The sequence below is a fragment of the Cebus imitator genome, unplaced genomic scaffold (genome assembly GCF_001604975.1).
Source record: "Cebus imitator isolate Cc_AM_T3 unplaced genomic scaffold, Cebus_imitator-1.0 Scaffold169, whole genome shotgun sequence".
Classification (NCBI taxonomy): Eukaryota; Metazoa; Chordata; class Mammalia; order Primates; family Cebidae; genus Cebus; species Cebus imitator.
The window spans coordinates 3736114-3756850 of NW_016107484.1; the positions used below are offsets into that span (position 1 = coordinate 3736114).

The following is a 20737-nucleotide window of genomic DNA, read 5'->3' on the forward strand; positions in this document are numbered from 1 at the left end:
AAGTTTGAGACCAGCCTGGGCAACACAGCCATACCCCCATCTCTACAAGAAACTAAAAAATTAGCCAGGTGTGATGGCACACACCTGTGGTCCCAGCTACTCGGGAGGTTAAGTCAGGAGGCTTCTCTTGAGCCTGGGAGTTTAAGGCTGCAGTGAGCCAAGATCGAACCACGGCACTCCAGCCTGGGCAACAGAGGGAGACCTGTCTAAAAAAAATTATGGCAGTCCACTGTAAAAAAAAAAAGAGAGAGAGAGAGAGAGAGAAGGCATGAGGAAATCTTGGGGGATGATGAAATTGTTCTGTGTCTTGATTGAAGGGGTGATGACTCAGCTCTATCCACATGTCAAAATTCATGGAATTGTACACACACACACAACTCCAATCTGTAAATGAGTATGAATGTTTATATGAATATATAAAATTCATACCAAAAGGACATGCATCCCCATAAAACTTTGCTTCTTTGATATGTAACATAAAACACAGTGACATAGTTTTGATCAATTGTGTCCTGAGAGTTGAAAGGCAATCCAGATGGTATAGACTAAATGTTTTGTTGACCCAAAGTTCCTCTAACCGCTAGTATGGCTGTGTCTGGAGATGGGGTCTGTAAGAAAATAGTTAAGGTTCAATGAGACCCTGATCTGACAGGATCAGCGTCCTCAGAAGAAGAGACACTGGCCGGGTGCGGTGGGCTCTGTAATCCCAGCACTTTGGGAGGTTGAGGCGGGTGGATCACAAGGTCAGGAGTTCGAGACCATCCTGGCCAACGTGGTGAAACCCCATCTCTGCTAAAAATACAAAAATTAGCCAGGCATGGTGGCAGGTGCCTATAATCCCACTCAGCTACTCGGGAGGCTGAGGCAGGAGAATCACTTGAACCCAGGAGGCAGAGGTTGCAGGGAGCCAAGACCACGCCATTGCACTCCAGCCTGGGTGACAGAGCGAGACTGTCTCAAAAACGAAAAGAAGAAGAGACACCACAGAGCTCTCACTCTCCCTCTCTGTTTCCCACTCCACACCAAGGAGAGGCTGTGTGAGGAGAGGGAAGGTGGCCGCCTGCAAGCCAGGAAGAGAGGCCTCACCAGAACTCAACCCTGCTTGCACTCTGGTCAGATTTCCAGCATCCAGAGCGTGAGAAATAAATGGTTTAAGCCATCTGTTGATGGTATTTTTTCTTTTCGAGACAGTGTTCCGCTCTGTCTCACAGGCTGGAGTGCAGTGGCACGATCACAGCTCGCTGCAGCCTCAACCTCCTGGCCTCAAGCAAGCCTCCTACCTCAGCCTCCGGAGTAGCTGGGACCACAGGTGTGTGCCCACCATGCCTGGCTGATTTTTGTGTTTTTTTTTTTTTGGTAGAGATGAGGGTCTCGCCATATCACCCAGACTAGTCTTGAACTCCTCGCCTCAAGCAATCCCCCCACCTTGGCCTCTTACAGTGCTGGGATTACAGGCGTGCACCACTGTGACCAGCCTTGACGGGATGTTTCTTACGGCAGCCCCAGACCAAAAAAACTTACCCTTGCTGGTCACAAGAAATAAAAAAAAAAAAAGTTTAGGTTGCAGACAAGTACACGAGTGATTAATAACAGGTTTAAAAGATAGATATAGATATATTTCATATACATATATATATATATAAAATTTAGATAAAATTTTAGGAGGGAAGAAGAAAGGAAATACAAGTTCAAGGGAAAAGGGGCATAATGTTTCTGACCATAAAGGAGCTTGTTGGTGTGTTCTTTTAAATGTTTGGCAGTGAGTATCCTCTCGCTGTCCTAGTTAGATCCCAGCGGGTACACTTAAATAGTGATGAAATGAGCTCATATTAAATCATCAATGACGATGACAATGGGAGAAACGGCTCCGATCTGTTCTCTTACCCGCTTCTCTTCTTCACCATTTATGTAACAAGCAAAAAGCAAAGGCCTAGAACAGCACGGGACACGCCCCACGGGCCCCAGGATGTGTAGATAAATGCGCAGAAACACATCCAGAGGGCCCCGTGCCAAAGTGGCAAAGGCGTCTGCACTCGGGGCCGTGGGCATGGTCGGGGTGGGAGGGAGACGCAGACCCTGCTGCTTCTAAACAAGGACGGAGTCATGCAGAATTTATACGAAACTCGAAACTCGAAACTGCACAAGGTTGAAATTTACAAACAACAGGAAGGGAAGCCAGCAGCCTGGCCCTGGGAGAGACGCTTTTGGCAGCCCCCGGGAAGGAGCTATTGACCAGGAGAAGGAGAGCCCAGAACTTCCCAGAGACCACCCCCCAACAGACCCCAGCGGACAAGGCTGTCACAGAGGCAGGTGTCCAGTTTTTTTTAAGGTTTATTACTTCAATAGTGAATTATTTTTCAAAGATGATAAAACTCATTTCTCTTCCAGTAGGAAAGGGTCACAGGCTTCCCCCAGGGTCCAGGAGCGCCTGGCAGGCAGGGACCCCAGCATCTCCACGTCAACCTGGGCACCTAAAATCTGAGGGACCCTGTGCGGGGGTGGGGGCATCTCAGGGGCACAGCCCACTGCCACTTCGGCCAGGGAGTGGTCGGCTTAGTCCACAGGATGATGTCAGTTTAGGCTGGAGGAAGACGCCAGACACCCGATGCCGCGCCTGTGCAGACCTTGGGGAGACTGAAGTCTGGCCAGGGTGGGTGGGGACCCCTGGGCAGCTGCGCGGGGCATCTTGTGCTCACCCTGTTGTTTTCTGAGGCCTGTGTGAAGGTGCTTCACCTGGCCTGGCAGGTGGACCAAGGCCAAAGCTCCTGGCCAGGGCCTGAGTGCTGAATTTGGCCAGGGCCTGAGTCCCACTGAATTTGGCACAGGAAGCCAGCACTCCCAGCCTGGCCCACCTGCGTGGGGAGTCAGCACACCGCGGCGGCGGTGTTCACCCTGAAGGGAAGGAAGCCTGGGCCCAGTGGTTGAACGGGACAGGCCAGGCTCATCCAAAGAAGGGGACGCAGCGCCCACAGCCCCTGTGGTTAGGCCTGTGGGCCACATGGAGAGAAGGTTCCAGAACAGTGCTTGTCGACGCACCCCTCCCTGCAAGTCCCTTCAGTGGCAGCTCCGTCCCTGAGTGTGTCTGCACATGCCTGCACACACGTGTGTGCATGTGCCAGGGCATGTGTTCGGGGGTCCAACAGGCGCGGGCCGCGGGGAGGCTCAGGCTGTGGGGCTGGGAGGCTGTCCGCTGGGAGAGTCTAGGAGAAGCGGGGTGTAGGGGCTGGGGGGCCGGTCGGGCCCAGTGGCCAGGCCTGGCTGGCTCACGGTGTCCTCAGGAGCCTGCGGAGAAAGACAAAGCTGGGTGACCACCCACGCCAGGTCACCAAACCCCACCCTCGTCCCCGCCCCGGCCCCGTGCCCACATCCCCAACACGGACACCACCCCCGACACCAGGCTGTCAGAGGTGAGAAGAGGCTGGAGTAACCCAGAGTCCTGGAATGTCCCCCACAAGGGCCTCTTCATCTCACTCAGCACCCGCCTGGCCTCTCCTACCTCCTTTAGAGATGGAGAAACTGAGGCCCAAAGAGACTTAATACAGTGAGGGGCAGAGCAAGGGGGGCTGCGTGCAGCAGTCAGCACGGGACAGCTGGGCAACCTCTTCCCTCAGGAGGAGAACACATGTTTATGTATTGATTTACGTTTTATTTTTTAGACATAGGCTCTCTCTCTCCACCCAGGCCGAAGTGCCTTGAACTCCTGCGCTCAAGTGATCCTCCCACCTCAGCCTCCCAAGTGGCTAGGACAGTGACATGTGCCACCGCCACGCCCAGCTAATTGTTTCATTTTTGGTAGAGATCAGGTCTCACTATGTTGCCCAGGCTGGTCTCGACCTCCTGGGCTCAAGCGATCCTCTCACCTCAGCCTCCCAAAGTGCTGGGATTACAGGCATGAGCCACCACACCCGGCCTGCACTTTTAAACCAACATCACAGGACAGTATTCAGCCTGAACAGCACTCATGGACAGAAAACAGAGAGCGGAAAGCCAGCCACACAGCAATACAAGCAGCGGGACGCAGCTCTGGTCACACTCAAAAATCAATCGTGCAGATTCAGAGAAAACAAATCCATGTGCCAAGGTCCTGACCGTGGTTGCTCGGGGGGCGCAGGGCGAGGTGGGACGTGGGGAGGGGCGAGGGCCACACGGGGAATGAGTGAAACCACGGATGTGAAATGCTGACAATCTTCCACACTGACAGCTGGAGCAACGGCTGGGCCTGGGTGGGGGGAACTGGATACTGTCATTTGTCTAGTTTGACACTTGTAGAACATTTCTCAAAAAAAATTAAAAGGACGGATAATGCTGATGATAAGCGTGTCGGGAGAGCCTTCATCCCGCTAAGCCCCTGCCCCGCGTGCCCAGGGCAACAGAGGCCGCCCTGCCCTCGTGCCCGCGGCAGCAAACCCCCACCCACCTGTGCTGGCTTCACCACAGGGTAGGAAAATCAAACTCCCGCTTGGGGCAGACAGCGGGCATGAGGGCCAGGGCCTGCTGCACCGAGCCAGGCAGCGGGGAGGCCAGCACCGCCCCCCACACCACCAATTGGGGCAGCACAGGACACCCATGGTGGCTAGACCTCAGCCATGTGGGCCCAAAGAGCCGTGACTTGAGAAAGTCTCACTCAAAAGTAGAAGGGGGAAACCACCCCAAGCTGTCAGAGAACCCCTGGTCTTTCCCAAGGAAGACATAGAAGAAAGCCTTCAGGTGCCAGAGGGTGAAGCAGGTTCCTCTTCCTCTTCCTCCCCCTTCTCCCCATCCTCTCCATCATCCCCCTCTTCCTCCTCCTCCTCTGGCCCCCAGGTGCCAAAGGGTGAAGCAGTTTCCTCCTCCTCCTCTATCTCCTCCTCCTTCTCCTCCTCCATCTCCTCCTCCTCCATCTCCTCCTCCTCCTCCATCTCCTCCTCCCTGCCACTTTTGTTTGACTGAGGAACACGGACTTCGAGTGGGAGAAAGGTCAGTGAGAAGCTAAGAGAGGTCTAGGAACATCTCCCTGAAAGGGCACCTGGACAGTTGTCCAGGCTGTTCACTGCACAAAAGCACCCAGCTGAAGGGCTACAGACCAGTGGACACACAGTTTACCAAGCCCCCTGGCCTACAGCAGGCCTCATCGGCCCAGAGGGGCTGTCTTTTCTTATTTACATAAAAATATCCTTTTTTCCCCTTCTCCCAAGCCAGGCAGTCCCTCAGGGCCATCCCCACATCCAGGTACAGGGCAAGGCAAGGTGTGGGGCCCAGGAACTCAGGCCTGAGACTCAGAACAGGACCCAAGAGGGGGCAGCAGTGGCCTGCAGGGGGACCACGGGCCACCACCCAGGTGCCTACCCCAAGCTGAAGCCGGCCACTGGTAGATACTGCATCCCCCGTTACCCATGCCTAGGGGATTGGGGTGCTGGGCTGGGCACCCCCCGTTACCCATGCCTAGGGGATCGAGGTGCTGGGCTGGGCCTGAGATCTTCCAGAAGGCAGGGCAGGAGAGTCTTTTTAAGTCAAACACTTGTCTAATCACCTAAAAATTGGATTCTGTCAGCAAAATAAAGAGGAGACCCCAGTTTTGTTTGGGGGGCAGATGACAGGCCATCCTGGTAATGTCCAGGGAGTTGCAGCCTTGGGGCCCTGACCACTCCATCTGTGCTGAGAGTGAAAAACTCCCTGCTCTACAGCGGACAGGCCCCCACCCCTGCACCCTGAGAATCCCAAGCAAGTTTCTGCAGAAGGGAGCAGTAGCTGGAAGGAGTAGGGACGCCAATGGGGACAAACTGTGCCCAGCACAGTGTCCTGGAAGAATCCTGGGAGGGAGGAAGGAAATGGGGGCCTGGGGACCCTGTCCCGGGAAGGGTTCTCTCCTGCTGTTAACACTCCCCTGCCCCCTACTCCCAGATGGGCGGGAAGGGCCCCCCAGAGCTTGACTGGGGCACAGGCTGGCAGCGCCTGCCAACGCCCATGCCTTGGCATCGTCCTTTGGCCCTGCCCACTCCTTGGCATCTTCCTTTTGGTTTCCTTGCCCAGCCCTGGCAAGTGAGATGAGCTGGAGGCAGCCAACTGGCCCCAAAGAGCGGGCTGGTGCCTTGTGTCCCCACAATGTGGCTCCCTGGAAAGCTGTTTTCACACAAGTAGGCCCAGCCTCAGAAGCTCTCCAGGGCAGCACATTTTGCAGAAACTAAAACAACAGCTGTTATCAGAGGCACCACTGTCGTGACTCACCTCTGCCCACACCTAAGTTGTAGGGCCTGCGGCTCTGCCTGGCACCTCCCCTGGCAAGGACACCATCCCCGGCCACGGCTCTCCCAAGACCACAGCCCTACAGAGCCTGGCCAAGGAAATGGAGACCCCCCCAGGGGCATCAGCCTACTTCCCCGACAGATACGGCTGCCACAGAAAATCAGGACGCCTGGTTCAATGTGAATTTCAGGTGAACAACAGATGGGTTTCCAGTAGACGTGTGTCCTATCATTGCACGAATAAAAAGTATTCATCACAGCCAGTCTTGGTGGCTCATGCCTGTGATCCCAGCACTCTGGGAGGCCAAGGTGGGTGGATCACCTGAGGTCGGGAGTTCGAGACCAGCCTGACCAACATGGAGAAAACCCCATCTCCACTAAAAATACAAAATCAGCCAGGCGTGGTGGCTCATGCCTGTAATCCCAGCTTCTCAGGAGGCTGAAGCAGGAGAATCACTTGAACCTGGGAGGTGGGGGTTGCAGTGAGCCAAGATCGTGTCATTGCACTCCTGCCTGGGCAACAAGAGCAAAACTCCATCTCAAAAAAAAAAAAAAAAAAAAAATTAATTGCTTACCAGAAATTCATCTTCAACAGGCACCCTTCTGTGGCTCTTGTGTTTCTTTGTTTGTGCTCAATCAGGCAATCCTACCCTCAGATCCAGTCCCAAGTATACAGTTGGTGTCCAACTGATGCCTACATTCTTTGTTCTTGGCCAGTCATCCCAGATTTATTTATTTATTTAGTTATTATTTTATTTTATTTTTATTTTTTGGAGATGGAGTCTTGCTCTGTCACCCAGGCTGGAGTGCAGTGGCACGATCTTGACTCACTGCAACCTCCATCTGCTGAGTTCAAGCAATTCTCCTGTCTCAGCTCCCTGAGTAGCTGGGATTACAGGTGCGTACCACCATACCTGGCTAATTTCTTTGTATTTTTATTTATTTATTTATTTTTAGATGGAGTCTCGCTCTGTCGCCTAGGCTGGAGTGCAGTGGCTGTGATCTCGGCTCAGAGCAACCTCCACCTCCCGGGTTCAAGTGATTCTCCTGCCTCAGCCTCCTGAGTAGCTGGGACTATAGATACACGCCACCACATCCAGCTAATTTTCATATTTTTAGTAGAGACGGGGTTTCACCGTGTTGGTCAGGCTAGTCTTAAACTCCAGACCTCATGATTCACCTGCCTCGACCTCCCGAAGTGCAGGGATTACAGGCATGAGCCCACTGTGCCTGGCCTTTTTTTTTTTTTTTTTTTTTTGGTATTTTTAGTAGAGACAGGGTTTCACCATGTTGGCCAGGCTAGTCTCGAACTCCTGACCTCAAATGATCCACCCGCCTCAGCCTCCCAAAGTGCTGGATTACAGATGTGAGCCTCCACGCCCAGCCAGTCATCCCAGATTCAGGTCAATGTTTCTCAAACATAGTTTTGACATCAGAATCTCATTAGGGCCCATTAAAATACAGATTCTACTATGATTCTATACCAGGAGGCTAGAAGACAGCCCAGGGATCTGCATTCTAGCAAACTTCCCCAAGGGAGTCTACTGCACAAGAGATTTGAGAAGCAGCAGGCCTAAGACTTGTTCCTGCCTTCCTAATATGACCTTGCAAATAGGCACCAGCCCATAGAACACCAGTTCCCCTCTGGAATCAAAGAAACTGCTATTCACTCAGAACGTAGGAAGGGGTAGTTTCTCCAAAAGTGAAATACACAAATATGCATCTTCAGTCTGTAGATACTCCAGGCAAAGTCGAGGCTGAAGGAATGAGCAGGACCCCAAGTGTTTGAAGCCACCAGCATTCTACTTGATGTGGGAAGGGGCGGGGAGGCGCACGGCGTTACCTGGTACCCACCTACAGTTTTGCTTCCTGCAGCACAGAGCCCTTGGGAGCTGATGTCATCAGGGATTCAGAATAGGCCTGAATAGCCTCCTTATCCTTTGAGCCCTTTTTACTACTACTCCAAAATAAATAGCATTTCTCCTAGAAGATAACCAAGCTAATTTATAGTTGACGTTGAAGCCACATGAAAAAGGTCGTACATGGTTCTTTGATTTGCAAAAGGCAAAGAGGAAACAGGAGAGGTACAGAGGTTTAGAGTCCAACAACCCTTAACGCCTGCAGGGGTGGAGATGTGGGGAGCCGCTGCTGTTAGATGGAGTACAAGCATTTTCGGGAAACTCACCTGGGAGGCGGAGAAGCCAAGCTGAAAAGGGCTCGGCCACTTGAAAAGGTAACCCAGCGAGGAAACACGGTGGGGAGACAGGCCCTGGAGGCCAGCAGCCAGTGGACTGAGCTGGGGCTGTTTACAACCAAGACTGTTCTGTTAAAATGCTTTTGATTTTTTTTTTTAAAGAATGACTTGAGAAGAAACATTTCTTTCTTTTTTTAATTTTTGAGACAAGGTCTCACTCTGTTGTTGGGCTGGAGTGCAATGGAGCGATGGCTCACTGCAGCCTCCAACTCCTGGGCTCAAGAGATCCTCCTGCCTCAGCCTCCCGAGTAGCTGGGATTATAGGCAAGAGCCACCATACCTGGCTGAAGAAGAAAAAATTCTCTAAAGAGAAATTAAAATATGCTGAGTTTACCAGCATGTGATTTTTTAAAGAATCAGGGCAAATTACATAAAAACTGATAAGTAAGGCCCTGCTACATCAAAACACACATAACGGGATAAATTTCACTTACATGGCCTCCAATAAAACCTGCAGGGAGGGGGCCACACTGCCGATTGTGGCATTCTTACTGGATTCGAGGCTGGGATGCTGATGTGGGGGCTGTGGCAGGGAAGGGGATCCCAGCCTGAGCCTAGAGATCCTGTGTTTCCTGACCCTCCTTCCCTGTCCCCATTCTGATGGATGATTTGGAGGGAGATAGAATGGGACAGAGGGTGAGGCTGTTGTGGCTTCTCTTGGCCCAGTCCCTTAGCCAGTCCCCAGGGACCCCCTTGTGTGGCTGTGCCTCTTTGCCTGTGGACACCCACTTGATGCTCTGCCACGGGAAGGTATTCCGATTCCTTCTCTCCTCCCTACATAATTCAGTCTAGAAACTGGAAGGAGTTGCCTTCTGCTTGCTGAAGTCACAGCCCTGCTGGGTCCTGGCTCCCCCTGGGGGGCAGTAACAGAGAAGGGGGCACCCAAAAGGGCTGGCTGGACCCAATGGTCACTGTTCATCGGGAGCTCAAACACTAGAGGCGCAACATGATGACAGCTGGTGTCCAGGTCACCACCTCGCACCGTGGAAACCTTTTCCCCCTGAGGACAGGAATTTGGAAGGAAAGTTGGGTTTCAGGTCTGAAAGCCAAGGTGAAGAACCAAGAACGCGTTATTCTCACCCAGCACGCAAGCATGGAAGCACGCAAGCCTCCCCTGAGAAAGGGGAGAGGAGAATCGTTCACCAGAGCTAAAGAAGCAAGTGCAGCAGAGGAGCCAAGACCAGCAGGACAGTGGGGTGGCCCCAGGGCCCCTCGGAAGGCCGTGGCCTGTGGCCCCGGGACGACGCAGGTGGGGACCACCTCAGAGGGTGGCTTTCTGGTCTGCATCCAAAAACAGCCCTTCCCGACGCCCTGCCAGGGGGCGGCATCCCTTCCCTTACCACGGCAGCTGCTCCCCTGTCTCCACTGCCCCGTGAGCTCTATGATGCTCTCCTGGCCCTTGTGTGACTGGGTAGCTTGCCTAAAGGCCCGGCTTGCCCGTCTTTGCTGCAGACCTCCTGTTCTGGTCATTTCTGTATCCCCGAACCTGTGCAAAGGGCCTGGCAGTGAATACCATGAATGAATACACAAATGACCCCAAAGCAAGGAGGGCGCTGTCATCACCCCTCTTCCTCCCGCGTCAGAAGGTCCGAAACTCTTCCCCACTTCCATTCCCTCCTGATAGCAGCTGCCCCATCCTGTTCGAGCCACCGACTTTCTACCCATCCCAGCCAGCAGCTGATCTAGCGATTCCCCTCTTTAAAAGGCCCCAAGGGCTGTGTCACCCCCAGAATAAGTTCCAAACTGCTCACTCTGCACCACAAGGCCTCGGGGGCCCTAGCCTGCCCACTCTCAGACACCACCTCCTACCTCCGTCCCTGCCCTCACTCCCCGCCAGCCACCCTGGCCCTGCCTGATCCTCTGATGTGCCTTGCTCATCCCTGCCCCAGGGCCTTTGCACTGGCTGCTCCTGGCAGCATTCCTCCTGTGGCTCTTTGCCAAGTGCCTCCCTGGCCTCCACATCAAAGCTCACTATCTACCTCTTCCTAGAGGCCTTCCTGAAGCTCCATCTGTCCTTGTCCCCACTCGCCCCAGACATGCACCGTCTAGTCTGGCAGCTGCTTATGGCTGGTGAGCCCTTGAAATGGGACCAAACTGAGACCTGATGCACATGTATAACTCACACAAGATTGCAAAGACTTCATGCAAAAAAAGAAAAAAACTAAAAATGTTGATATCTTTTATACCGATTACATGTTGAAGTGATAAGACTTTGGATATATTTGGGTTAAATAAAATTAAAATTAATTTCACCTGTTTCCTTTGGCTGTTAAGTGGCTATTAGAAAATTTAAACTGAAAACCTCACACGTGGCTCATGCTGTATTTTATTTATTTATTTATTTTTGAGACAGAATCTTGCTCTGTCACCAGGCTGGAGAGCAGTGGTGTGATCTTGGCTCACTGCAACCTCCGCTTCCCAAGTTCAAGCGATTCCCCTGCCTCAGCCTCCCGAGTAGCTGGGATTACAGGCGCGAGCTACCATGCCTGGCTAATTTTCTGTATTTTAGGAGAGACGGGGTTTTGCTTTGTTGGCCAGGATGGTCTCGATCTCCTAACCTCGTGATCCACCCACTTCAGCCTCCCAAAGTGCTGGGATTACAGGCATGAGCCACCACATCCAGTGTCACGCTCCATTTCTATTTGACGTCATGGCTCTAGCTCCTCACATTTCCTATCATGGTGAAATTATCTTTTCTGCTGATTTGCTTGGTTTTCATCTGTCTCCCGGCTAGAATGCCATCCCCCCTCAATCCCCCAGGGCAGGGACCTCAGCTGTCTCCTCCAGTGCTGTCCTCTTGCCCCTACCAGAGCCTGGCATCCCCGGGTGCTGACCTGATGAATGAATGATGCAAGTACCAGGTCTCATTACTCAAAGTCCACCTGCAGCCCCTTCAAGAGGGGGTCCCGGGCCTTCCAGAACAGGCAGAGTAGTGGCAACGCGGCATGCAAAAGACACAAGCGTGCAGTGCAGCCCCCAGCAGTGCACTCCCACTCTGGCAGAGGTGCAGGACCGCTGCTGGAGGTGGGGTCCAGGTTGCGGTTAGCCAGGGGGTCTGACCTGAGCCCCTCTCCCCCAGCAAGCAAGCGAATGGCTGTCAGCCAGGGCCACGCTCTGGCCAGCACCTACTTGGCTCCGGATTTGGTAGATGACAGGGACCAGAAGCAGGATGCAGCCCAGTGCCAGGAGCACGTACTGGGCATAGTGCATCACCTTGGGCACCAACACCAGCTGGGTGTAGAACGTGTGCAGTGTGTCCCCTTCCATGGCCCCGCTCTGAGAAGGCAGAATGACAAACACATGATCTGGGGCCGCAGGCTGTGGGCTACAGCACAAATGCCACCCAACACCTTCCTCTGTGCCCACCTCAGCCCTTCCCCATTTCAAGCTACCCAGCTAAAGCCTGTGTTGGAAGGTAAGACTACAATTCCCAGACTCCCTTGCAGTTGGGCAGGGCCATGTGATCCTATCCTGACCAATGGGAGGTGGGCCTGGCCTCACGTGACTCTCCACCTCTTTCCCCACCACTGAATGGACTATCAAAGGAGGGCAGGGCCACCAGATGGAAAGGATTCTGGAGCCCTGAATTACTGCAGGGAACAGAGTTCTGCCTCCCAGTCAACCCCCTTCAGATTGGGCTGTGAGCAGGAAGTGAACTCGACATTTGGAGGCTTGTCTATCCTGGCCGTTAGCTCACCCTGATTTAAAATGAGATAAGCAAGAAACAATACAGAAAATAAAATAATAGACTAGGCCAGAAGGAATTCTGAAAAGCTGGGAGAGAAGTAAGTTTAAGTGAAAAGCTGACACCTTGGAAACCAAATCCCTTTCTCTCAGGAGAGGAGGTCACACGCCTCAACAAAATCATTTTACACCCAGAGCCAGGGACTTTACCGCTTCCTAAGCTTCTGTCTTCCCCATCTCAAGGGATCCCTTTCAACTGGGTGGGACAACTGACATAGGGCGCATGGACAGTGTGAAATTTCTGATAGGCCAGTCCATGTCACAGTCCGGTTACCCTGCCTCAGCCCTCTCCCTCTCTACAAGCTCCTCCCCGCCCCCACCTCAAATGCCCAGATTGGCTCCTAAGAAAAGCCCCTGACACTGTGCCCAACACACCCTTACCTCTGCAAACCAGAGCAGCGGCAGGACCACAGGCTCAATATTCCCAGTTTGTCTGGAAATAAGCAAGACATAGAAGTGTGAGACAAAGTCTTCCACCCTAACCTTGATATAATTCTGCTGGAATACAACCTCTGAACAGGTTTAGTAGGATTTTGCACGCACTAAACCCCCACCACCAAATACACACACTTTAGGAGCCACGTGACAAAACCATCCCCATGCTGTAGGTCTGTCTACAGCCCTCAATGCTACTACGAAATAAGACTAACTTCAATTCTTTAAAAGATGTATTTTTTTTCTTTTTCTTTCTTTTTTTTTGAGACAGAGTATCACTCTGTCACTCAGGCTGGAGTACAGTGGCGCGATCTCAGCTCACTGCAACCTCTGCTTTCCAGGTTCAAGTGATTCTCCTGCCTCAGCCTCTGGAGTAGCTGGAATTACAGGTGCGTGTCATCACCCCCAGCTAATTTTTGTTTTTTTTTGTTTTTAGAGACAGGGTTTCACCATGTTGGTCAGACTGGTCTCGAGGTCTTGACCTTGTGATCAGGTGAGATGTTTTGTCATAGGGCTGTTTGACATCACACAGCTTTGAACCTGTGAGCACAGGCTCTGGGGCCAGAAGGGACTTGATTCTGCAACCTCAGTCATCCCTCCTTATCCATGGTTTTGATTTCTGCCATTTCTTATGCTCAGTACAGTACAATTAAGATATTTTGAGGCCACAATCACATAACTTTTATTATAGTATATTGTAATAATTACCCAATTCTTAGTTATTGTTAATTGCTACTATGCCTAATTTACAAATTAACTTTTTTTTTTTTTTGAGATGGAGTTTCATTCTTATTTCCCAGGCTGGAGTGCAATGGTGTGTTCTTGGCAACCTCCGCCTCCTGGGTTCAAGCAATTCTCCTGCCTCAGCCACCCGCGTAGCTGGGATTACAGGCACCTGCCACCACAACCGGCTAATTTTTTGTATTTTAATAGAGACGAGGTTTCACCATGTTGGCCAGGCTAGTGGCGAACTCCTGACCTGAGGAGTTCCACCCTCCTCAGCCTCTCAAAGTGCTGGGATTACAGGCATGAGCCACCACGCCCGGCCACAAATTAACTTTATCATAGATGTGTATGTGTAGGAAGAAGCACAGTACATGCTGCGTAGGGTTCAGCACTACCCCAGTTTCAGGCATCCACTGGGGGTTGTGGCATATACCCCCGAGGATGAAAAGCCATGCCACTCGACTGCTGTGGACTTACGGAACCAGTGTTTTGATGGGCTGCTGGAAGGAATCTCCTCTGGCAAAGAGCTTCACAATTTGATAATAATCTTTTTAAATTAAAAACTCACATCTCCTACAGGGCAGAGACCACCAGTGACCCAGCCAAAATCCATTGATCCCTTTCAGAAACAGAACCCAAGTTTTACTCAGGATGGGAATTCACCCAGCTGAAGACCCCATTTCAGCCTCTCTTGTGGCAAGCGAGGCTCTGTGACCAAGTTCTGGTTAATGAGATGTTTGCAGAAGTGTTACGTGGGATGGCTGGGAAGGCTGCTTAAAAAGAAGCTTTCACAGCTAGGAGGTGAACCTTTTTTCCCTCCTCCCTTTCAGATGCCTGGAATGCAGATGCAAGGGCTGGAGCTCTGTAGCCACTGGGACCAGAGGTGACCTTGAGGATGGAAGCCATGGGCTGGGAAATGGAACAGAAAGATTAGTGAAACTTGGATCATGAATATCTCTTGGAAGCTGCCATACTTGGACTGTCTGCCTTCAGACATCCTCTAAAAGAAGATTTTTGAAATAACAAAATACCTTTGTCCCATCTGAGCCACAGCTGCTGAGTTTTCTGATCTATATTGCCAGCCTAATTCCACCAATATTCCTGAGGACCTAGCAATTACGCTTTTCAGAAACCGCCCTAGAGATGCTCATGCATGTGCAAAGAGGCACAAAGATGTCCAGTGTTGCCTGGACTAGCAAAAACAAACAAACAAACAACAACATACATCTTCTCTATGGCAACATATATGTGAATGTAAATAAGCAGGAAAAGGCCCGAAGGAAGTGCGGCAAATTCACGATGGTGGCTATGACTGGGGACAGTGGGGGAGTCACGGGAAACTCTATTTTTCCCCTCGAGAAGATATGTTCATATTACCCGTGAAATTAAAACTTACATGTCAAGTTAAAAAGACAATAAAATCAAAGGGAGAAAAAAATTAACTGGACACTGGAGAAACGTCACAGACACGACTTCGTCCAGGCAAGTGAGGTCGATATCAACAGTGATGCTGTGTGCTGACAGAAGGCACCCTAGACGCTATGAAACTGGAACTTTCTCTCTGTGCTCGTCCTCCCCCAAAACCCATCACCCCAGGCTGATATGAGAAAGGCACCAGACAATCCCATTGGAGGGAGCATCCTGCAAAATACCTGACAGGGTTCTCAAAAGCGTCATTGTCATCAAAAACAAGGAGCAATGAGAGACTGTCACAGCCGAGAGGTGCCTAAGGAGACCGGAAGACCAATGCGACACCTGGGAAGCTGTGACCTGCCACGGCGGAGTGTGGGAACCGTGACCTGCCACGGCAGAGTGTGGGAACCGTGACCTGCCACGGCGGAGTGTGGGAACCGTGACCTGCCATGGCGAAGGGGACCTTGCAGACGTGACTACAAGGCTCTGAGATGGGGAGAGTGTCCTGGAATATCTCAAGAGTCCTTAAGAGAAGATGAAAGTCCTAGCCAGAGCAATCAGGCAAGAGAGAGAAATGAAAAAAACAAAAACAAATTTTAAAAACCCTAAAAAACACACACACACACTAATTTGTTTTTTTTAGATGGAGTCTCACTCTGTCACCCAAGCTGGAGTGCAGTGGCACGATCTCAGCTCACTCCAACTTCTGCCTCTTGGGTTCAAGCAATTCTCCTGCCTCAGCCTCCCGAGTAGCTGGGATTATAGGTGCATGCCACCACGCCTGGCTATTTTTTTTTTTTTTTAGTAGAGATGGGGTTTCACCATGTTAGCAAGGATGTTCTCGAACTCCTGACCTTGTGATCACCCACCTTGGCCTTTCGAAGTTCGAGCATTACAGGTGTGAGCCACTACCCCCAGCCAAAAATCTAAATTTTTAAAAAGAGGGAAGCAGGAGGTAAGAGGCAGGGAGGAACTGGAGCAACACTACGTTGCTGACTTTGAACAGGGAGAGGCCGGGCGCTGTGACTCGCATCTGGAATCCCAGCACTTTGGGAGGCTAAGGTGGGAGGATCACTTGAGCCCAGGAGTTCAAGACCAGCCCAGACACCATAGTGAGACCCCATCTCTACACACACACACACACACACAAAATTGGCAGGTTGTGGTGGTACGGGCCTGTAGTCCCAGCTAGTCAGGAGGCTGAGTGGGAGAATCACCCAAGCCCGGGAGGCTGAGGCTGCAGTGAACGATGGATCGCGCCACTGCACTCCAGTCCAGACAGCAGAGCGAGACTCTGTCTCAACAACAATAAACAAACAAAAAGGAAAAACAGGGAGGGTTAGGACGAAGGTCATGCGCTAAGGATGGTAGTAGGCAGCTTCTAGAAGCTGAAAACAGCAGGCACAGGTCCCCCCCGAGCCTGCGGAAGGAACAAGGCCTGCCGACACCTTGATCTTAGCCCTGCTGGGCCCCTTTGGACTTCAGACCTCCAGCTCTGTCAGACAGTCTTTAAAAGTGAGCCACGACATTTGTGGCAAATTTGTGACAGCAACAACAGGAAGTGAATACAGCAACTCACACCCAGTACCAAGCAGCAGGGTGGGCTGGCTCACCGCTTCCCCCGCGCGGACCCCCACACACAGCAGGTGTCTAGCAGAAAAGGCAGTGTGGCGAGGTGGTGAATAGAGCACACTCGAGCTCCCTGCCTGGGTTCGAATCCCACCTGGGCCGCTGTGCAGGTATGTGTTCATGTGGCGGGCCCGAGCCCTCCCTCCTCACACGGTCTGCTGGCAAGGCTGGCCCGGGGCTGGCGTCTGGGAGCTTGGATTCCGGAGGGTTCCCACTGCTCCCTGACTGACAAGGACGTCTCACCGTGCCTGAGCAATCCGTGCAAGTCACGTGGTTGATACCGAACACCAGCTGGCCATCTAAGGGTCTGGAATTTCCATACCTGCCAGGCAGAGGGTGGCCACGTGACCAGCCCCCAGTAAAAACCCTGGGCGCTGAGTCTCTCTAACAGGCTTCTCTGGCAGATGACATGTCACGTGGGTTGTCACAACTGCCTGCAGCAGGAATTGGGCAACTCCTCGGGAGACGGCTCTGGAAGCCGGCGCCTGCTTTCCTCTGGACTTGGCCTCCTGTGGCTTTTCCCTTTGCTGATCTGCTTTGAATCCGTTTACTGTAATAAATCCCAGCCACGTGTACAGCCGCATGCTGTGTCCTGAGGCTTCCCAGCAAATCATCCAGCCTGCGGTGGCCTCGGGGACCCCTGACACAGCCACTTGCGAACTCTGTGACCTTAGGCATGCTACTGAGTCTCTCTGTGTCTCTTCCTGTGTAAGGGAGATATATTATATAACCCCTCCTAGGGCTCTTGGGAGGATCCAGCGATACGAGTGTCGTGCTTAGAAAACTACCCAGCATGTAAAAGCGCTTGACACATTTATTATTATTATTGTTGTTCAATCCCAGTAAAGAAATGGACACACAAATATTCTGTCACTTCACCATGCACAGCAGTACGGAGGGGAGATGGAAGTCACTCAGGGGCGGGGGCCAAAGTCAGCACAAAAGGCTCAAATCCCCCAGTCACAGGCCGGGCACGGTGGTTCACGCCTATAATCTCAGCACTTTGGGAGGCCAAGGCAGGTGGATCATCTGAGGTCAGGAGTTTGAGACCAGCCTGGCAAACATGGTGAAACCCCGTCTCTATTAAAAATACAAAAATTATCTGGGTGTGGTGGCGGGCACCTGTAATCCCAGCTACTCAGGAGGCTGAGGCAGGAGAATTGCTTGAACCCAGGAGGCAGAGGTTGCAGTGAGCCAAAATTGCACCACTGCACGGCAGCCTGGGCGACAGAGAGAGACTCTGTCTTAAAAAATAAAAAATAAAAAAAATAAGGCTCAGATCCCCCAATCACAATTATTGGAGGTCTCTCGAGCCCCTTGTTTGCAGGGTATTGCACAGTGAAGTGGGCGCACACTATCACCTGCAGAGGACGAGCCACGATGGAAAGACAGTGGGCGGGGCCGTCCACTTTGGCTGCTTTCCTCTGAAAGACTTTGTAAGAACCAATGGGAATTGCATGCAATGACACGCAACCCCACTGCCCTTATCTAGTGAGCAAGGAGCACAGAAGCTCCTCCAACGGGTCACGAGACAGCTCTGCTTCCTGGCAGCTGTGTCTCTACGCTTTTCCCACGGCCATCCCTCGTGGCCCTCAATATCCGCTGTTGAGACCACTTCCCTGGAGTGAGTGGCCCACAGCAGCCGGCGCACAGGTCACTGGCAGAGCACAATCCAGCTGCCCACATGAATCGTGTGTCAAGAATGTGAATTAGGCCGGGCGCGGTGGCTCATGCCTATAATCCCAGCACTCTGGAAGGCAGATCACCTGAGGTCAGGAGTTCGAGAACAGCCTCGCCAACTTGGTGAAATCCCATCTCCACTAAAAATACAAAAATTAGCTGGGTGTGGTGAGCACCTGTAATCCCAGCTACTCAGGAGGCTGAAGCAAGAGAATCGCTGGAACCTGGGAGACAGAGGTTGCAGTGAGCCGAGATCGTGCTACTGTACTCCAGCCTGGGTGACAGAGCAAGACTTTGTCTCGAATAAAGAATGTGAATTACCTCCCAATAAATAAAAATTGACAGAGCTCCTCCAAATCCAGATTTGGAGGTCCTTTGGAAAAATGCAGAGGACGTGGCCACACCGAGCCCATATCTCCATGGGGCCACCGTCAGCGGGTGCCGGGAAGGGACTGTGTCCTCAGCCGCAGGTGGCCTCTTCTATCTGGGTCACCCACTTGGCCCCAGTTGCATCCCAGTTAGCAGCCCAGTGCCACGTGGTGGAACCAGAGGGGAAGACTTGGCCTGCGAACGCCTCTTCTGTGCCTCGGGCTGTTTCACCACCCAAAAATCCATCGAGAACAAATCCCCTATGTGGCCTCAAAATACAAAAATAAAATGCAGGGGCAGGATGAAGGAATGAGCTGACAGTTATTACTCCCTGCCATTCTCTGACAAAGTGTGATTCTTTCCAGCCGAGAGGCCTTGGACAAAGCTGAATAGAGGCTCACATTCCTGCAACCCACGGATTTTTCCAAGAGAATTTTTTTTTAAACAAAACTATTTCAAATATGTGAGAAAGTCCAGACACTGACATGGCAACAAACCAGCATAATACCTCAACAAGTTCTAGCAGAGCTAATGTTACGGCGAGCGTGTGTACACGTGGGAGGAAGCGGAAGCCTGGGCGCTGCTGGTAAGAATGGGAACGGGGCAGAGGCTGTGCACAAGTCTGGCCATTCCTTAAATGGTTAAACAAAGTGTTAACATAGGACCCAGCCATCCCATCCCTCGGCACACACCTAAGGAAAATGGGAACAGATGTCCACACCAGGCGTCAACAGGGACATTGACAGCTGCATTATCCATAGTGGCCAAAGCGTGGAAATAACCCAAACGTCCATCAACTGATAAATAAATGTGGTCCGTCCAGACAATGGAATATTATCCAGCCATGAAACGTACTGGTCCATGCTTTAACATGAACCTTGAAAACACGATCCTAAATGAAAGAAGCCAGACGCAAAAGACCACATAGCGTATGATCCCGTGTATGTGACAGCGTATGATTCTGTGTATATGAGACGCCCAGAACAGGCAAGTCCTCAGACACGGGAAGCAGAGGAGCGGGGCTGCCCGGGGCTGAGGGAATTGGGAGTGAGTGTTAATGGATGTGTGGATTCTTTTAGGGGTGATGAAAACGTTCCAAAATTGATTGTGGTAATAGATGCACAATTCTGTGAATAGACCATAAATCACTGAGTTGTGCATTCCATTTTGGGGGAGGAGGTTTGTTTCAATTTTTTAATTTTGAATTGTGCATTTTAAAAGGGTGAGTTTTAGAGTATGTGAATTATATTTCCATAAAGCTGTTTTATTTTAAAAATCAAAAAGAGGAAATCAGTGCTCAAAAAATTCTTATAAAATGAGTAGTCAAACTTAAGAATGCTGTTTGGTAAGTTTCCATTTGCAAACATTCGGTTTTGCCAGGCTTTCATTTTTGCCACTCTGTTGAGTAGGAGACAGCTTGGACTGAAGATTCTGGCTAACTGGTGGGGAGGGGGTGAATGTTAAGAAAGAAATGTGGGGTTCTGGGGAAGGAATATCAGGATGCAGGTCAGGACCTGGCTCAAAACCAAGAACCCTCAGGAAAAGATCTGCAGGGACTGGATTCCACCCCCAACAGGACCCTCTCCTTTCCCCATGCCCTGGTTCTGGGGTACGTCACTAGAGTCTGGGACCACCAGAGCGCTGAGCCCCTCATGAGCTAATGCAACCCCAGTGCCAGTCCCCACTTACCCAATGCCTTTGATGGATTTCATATAGAGGCTCAGCTGCAGTTTCACAGAGCAGTTCATGGGGATTCCGGTGACCTGCAGCAACACACACAGTGAGGAGACTGGCCACCCCCAAGCTCCAGGGATGCCACCAATCCCTCCTCTCCCTGGTCTCAGGCAAGAGGGTGGGCATCCCAGCTAACTGCCCAGTGAAGCTTGCTTATATCTGACCTAAAACAAGCCACGGGTTGGGGGAGTCCACGGTCCTAGCAGTGCCGTGCAGGTGCCCTGGGATCTCCTTCTGGTTCTCACCCCTTACAGGGAAACAAATGCTCCCACACAGTCACGCCCACACCCTCAGGAGGTCTGTTCTGTAAAGCAAGCCTGTCTCCCGGTAGAAAAACTGAATCATTCTCACCTGTCACTAAGACAGTGAGATTTCCCAAAGTGCAGAACGGCGATCTGTAGATGCCCCCTCAACCTCCACGTTCAATAACATGGATGAGAATCCCTTCTCAATTCACTCCCAATTGTCCCCGATCGTTCTGAAGAGTAGGTCGCAGCCTGGTGTTTGCATGGTCTTCAATGCTCCTCCAACA

General features: G+C 51.7%; 1 protein-coding gene across 2 annotated transcripts in view; it reads right to left on the reverse strand.

Moving 5' to 3' along the window:
• Positions 1 to 2313: 2313 nt before the first annotated feature.
• Positions 2314 to 20737, reverse strand: part of SCARB1 (scavenger receptor class B member 1) — an 85332-nt gene continuing 66908 nt past the window's right edge. Inside the window, exons 9-13 of one of the 2 annotated variants that reach the window (XM_017544447.2) lie at positions 20161 to 20234; positions 12601 to 12652; positions 11605 to 11751; positions 8076 to 8204; positions 2314 to 3282 (exon numbers count right to left, since the gene is read on the reverse strand). In XM_017544447.2, coding sequence (XP_017399936.1) covers positions 8076 to 8204; positions 11605 to 11751; positions 12601 to 12652; positions 20161 to 20234 — 402 coding nt within the window. In that variant the 3' untranslated portion in view covers positions 2314 to 3282. The remainder of the gene's footprint in view (positions 3283 to 8075; positions 8205 to 11604; positions 11752 to 12600; positions 12653 to 20160; positions 20235 to 20737) is intronic. The other variant, XM_017544448.2, reaches the window with a different exon arrangement.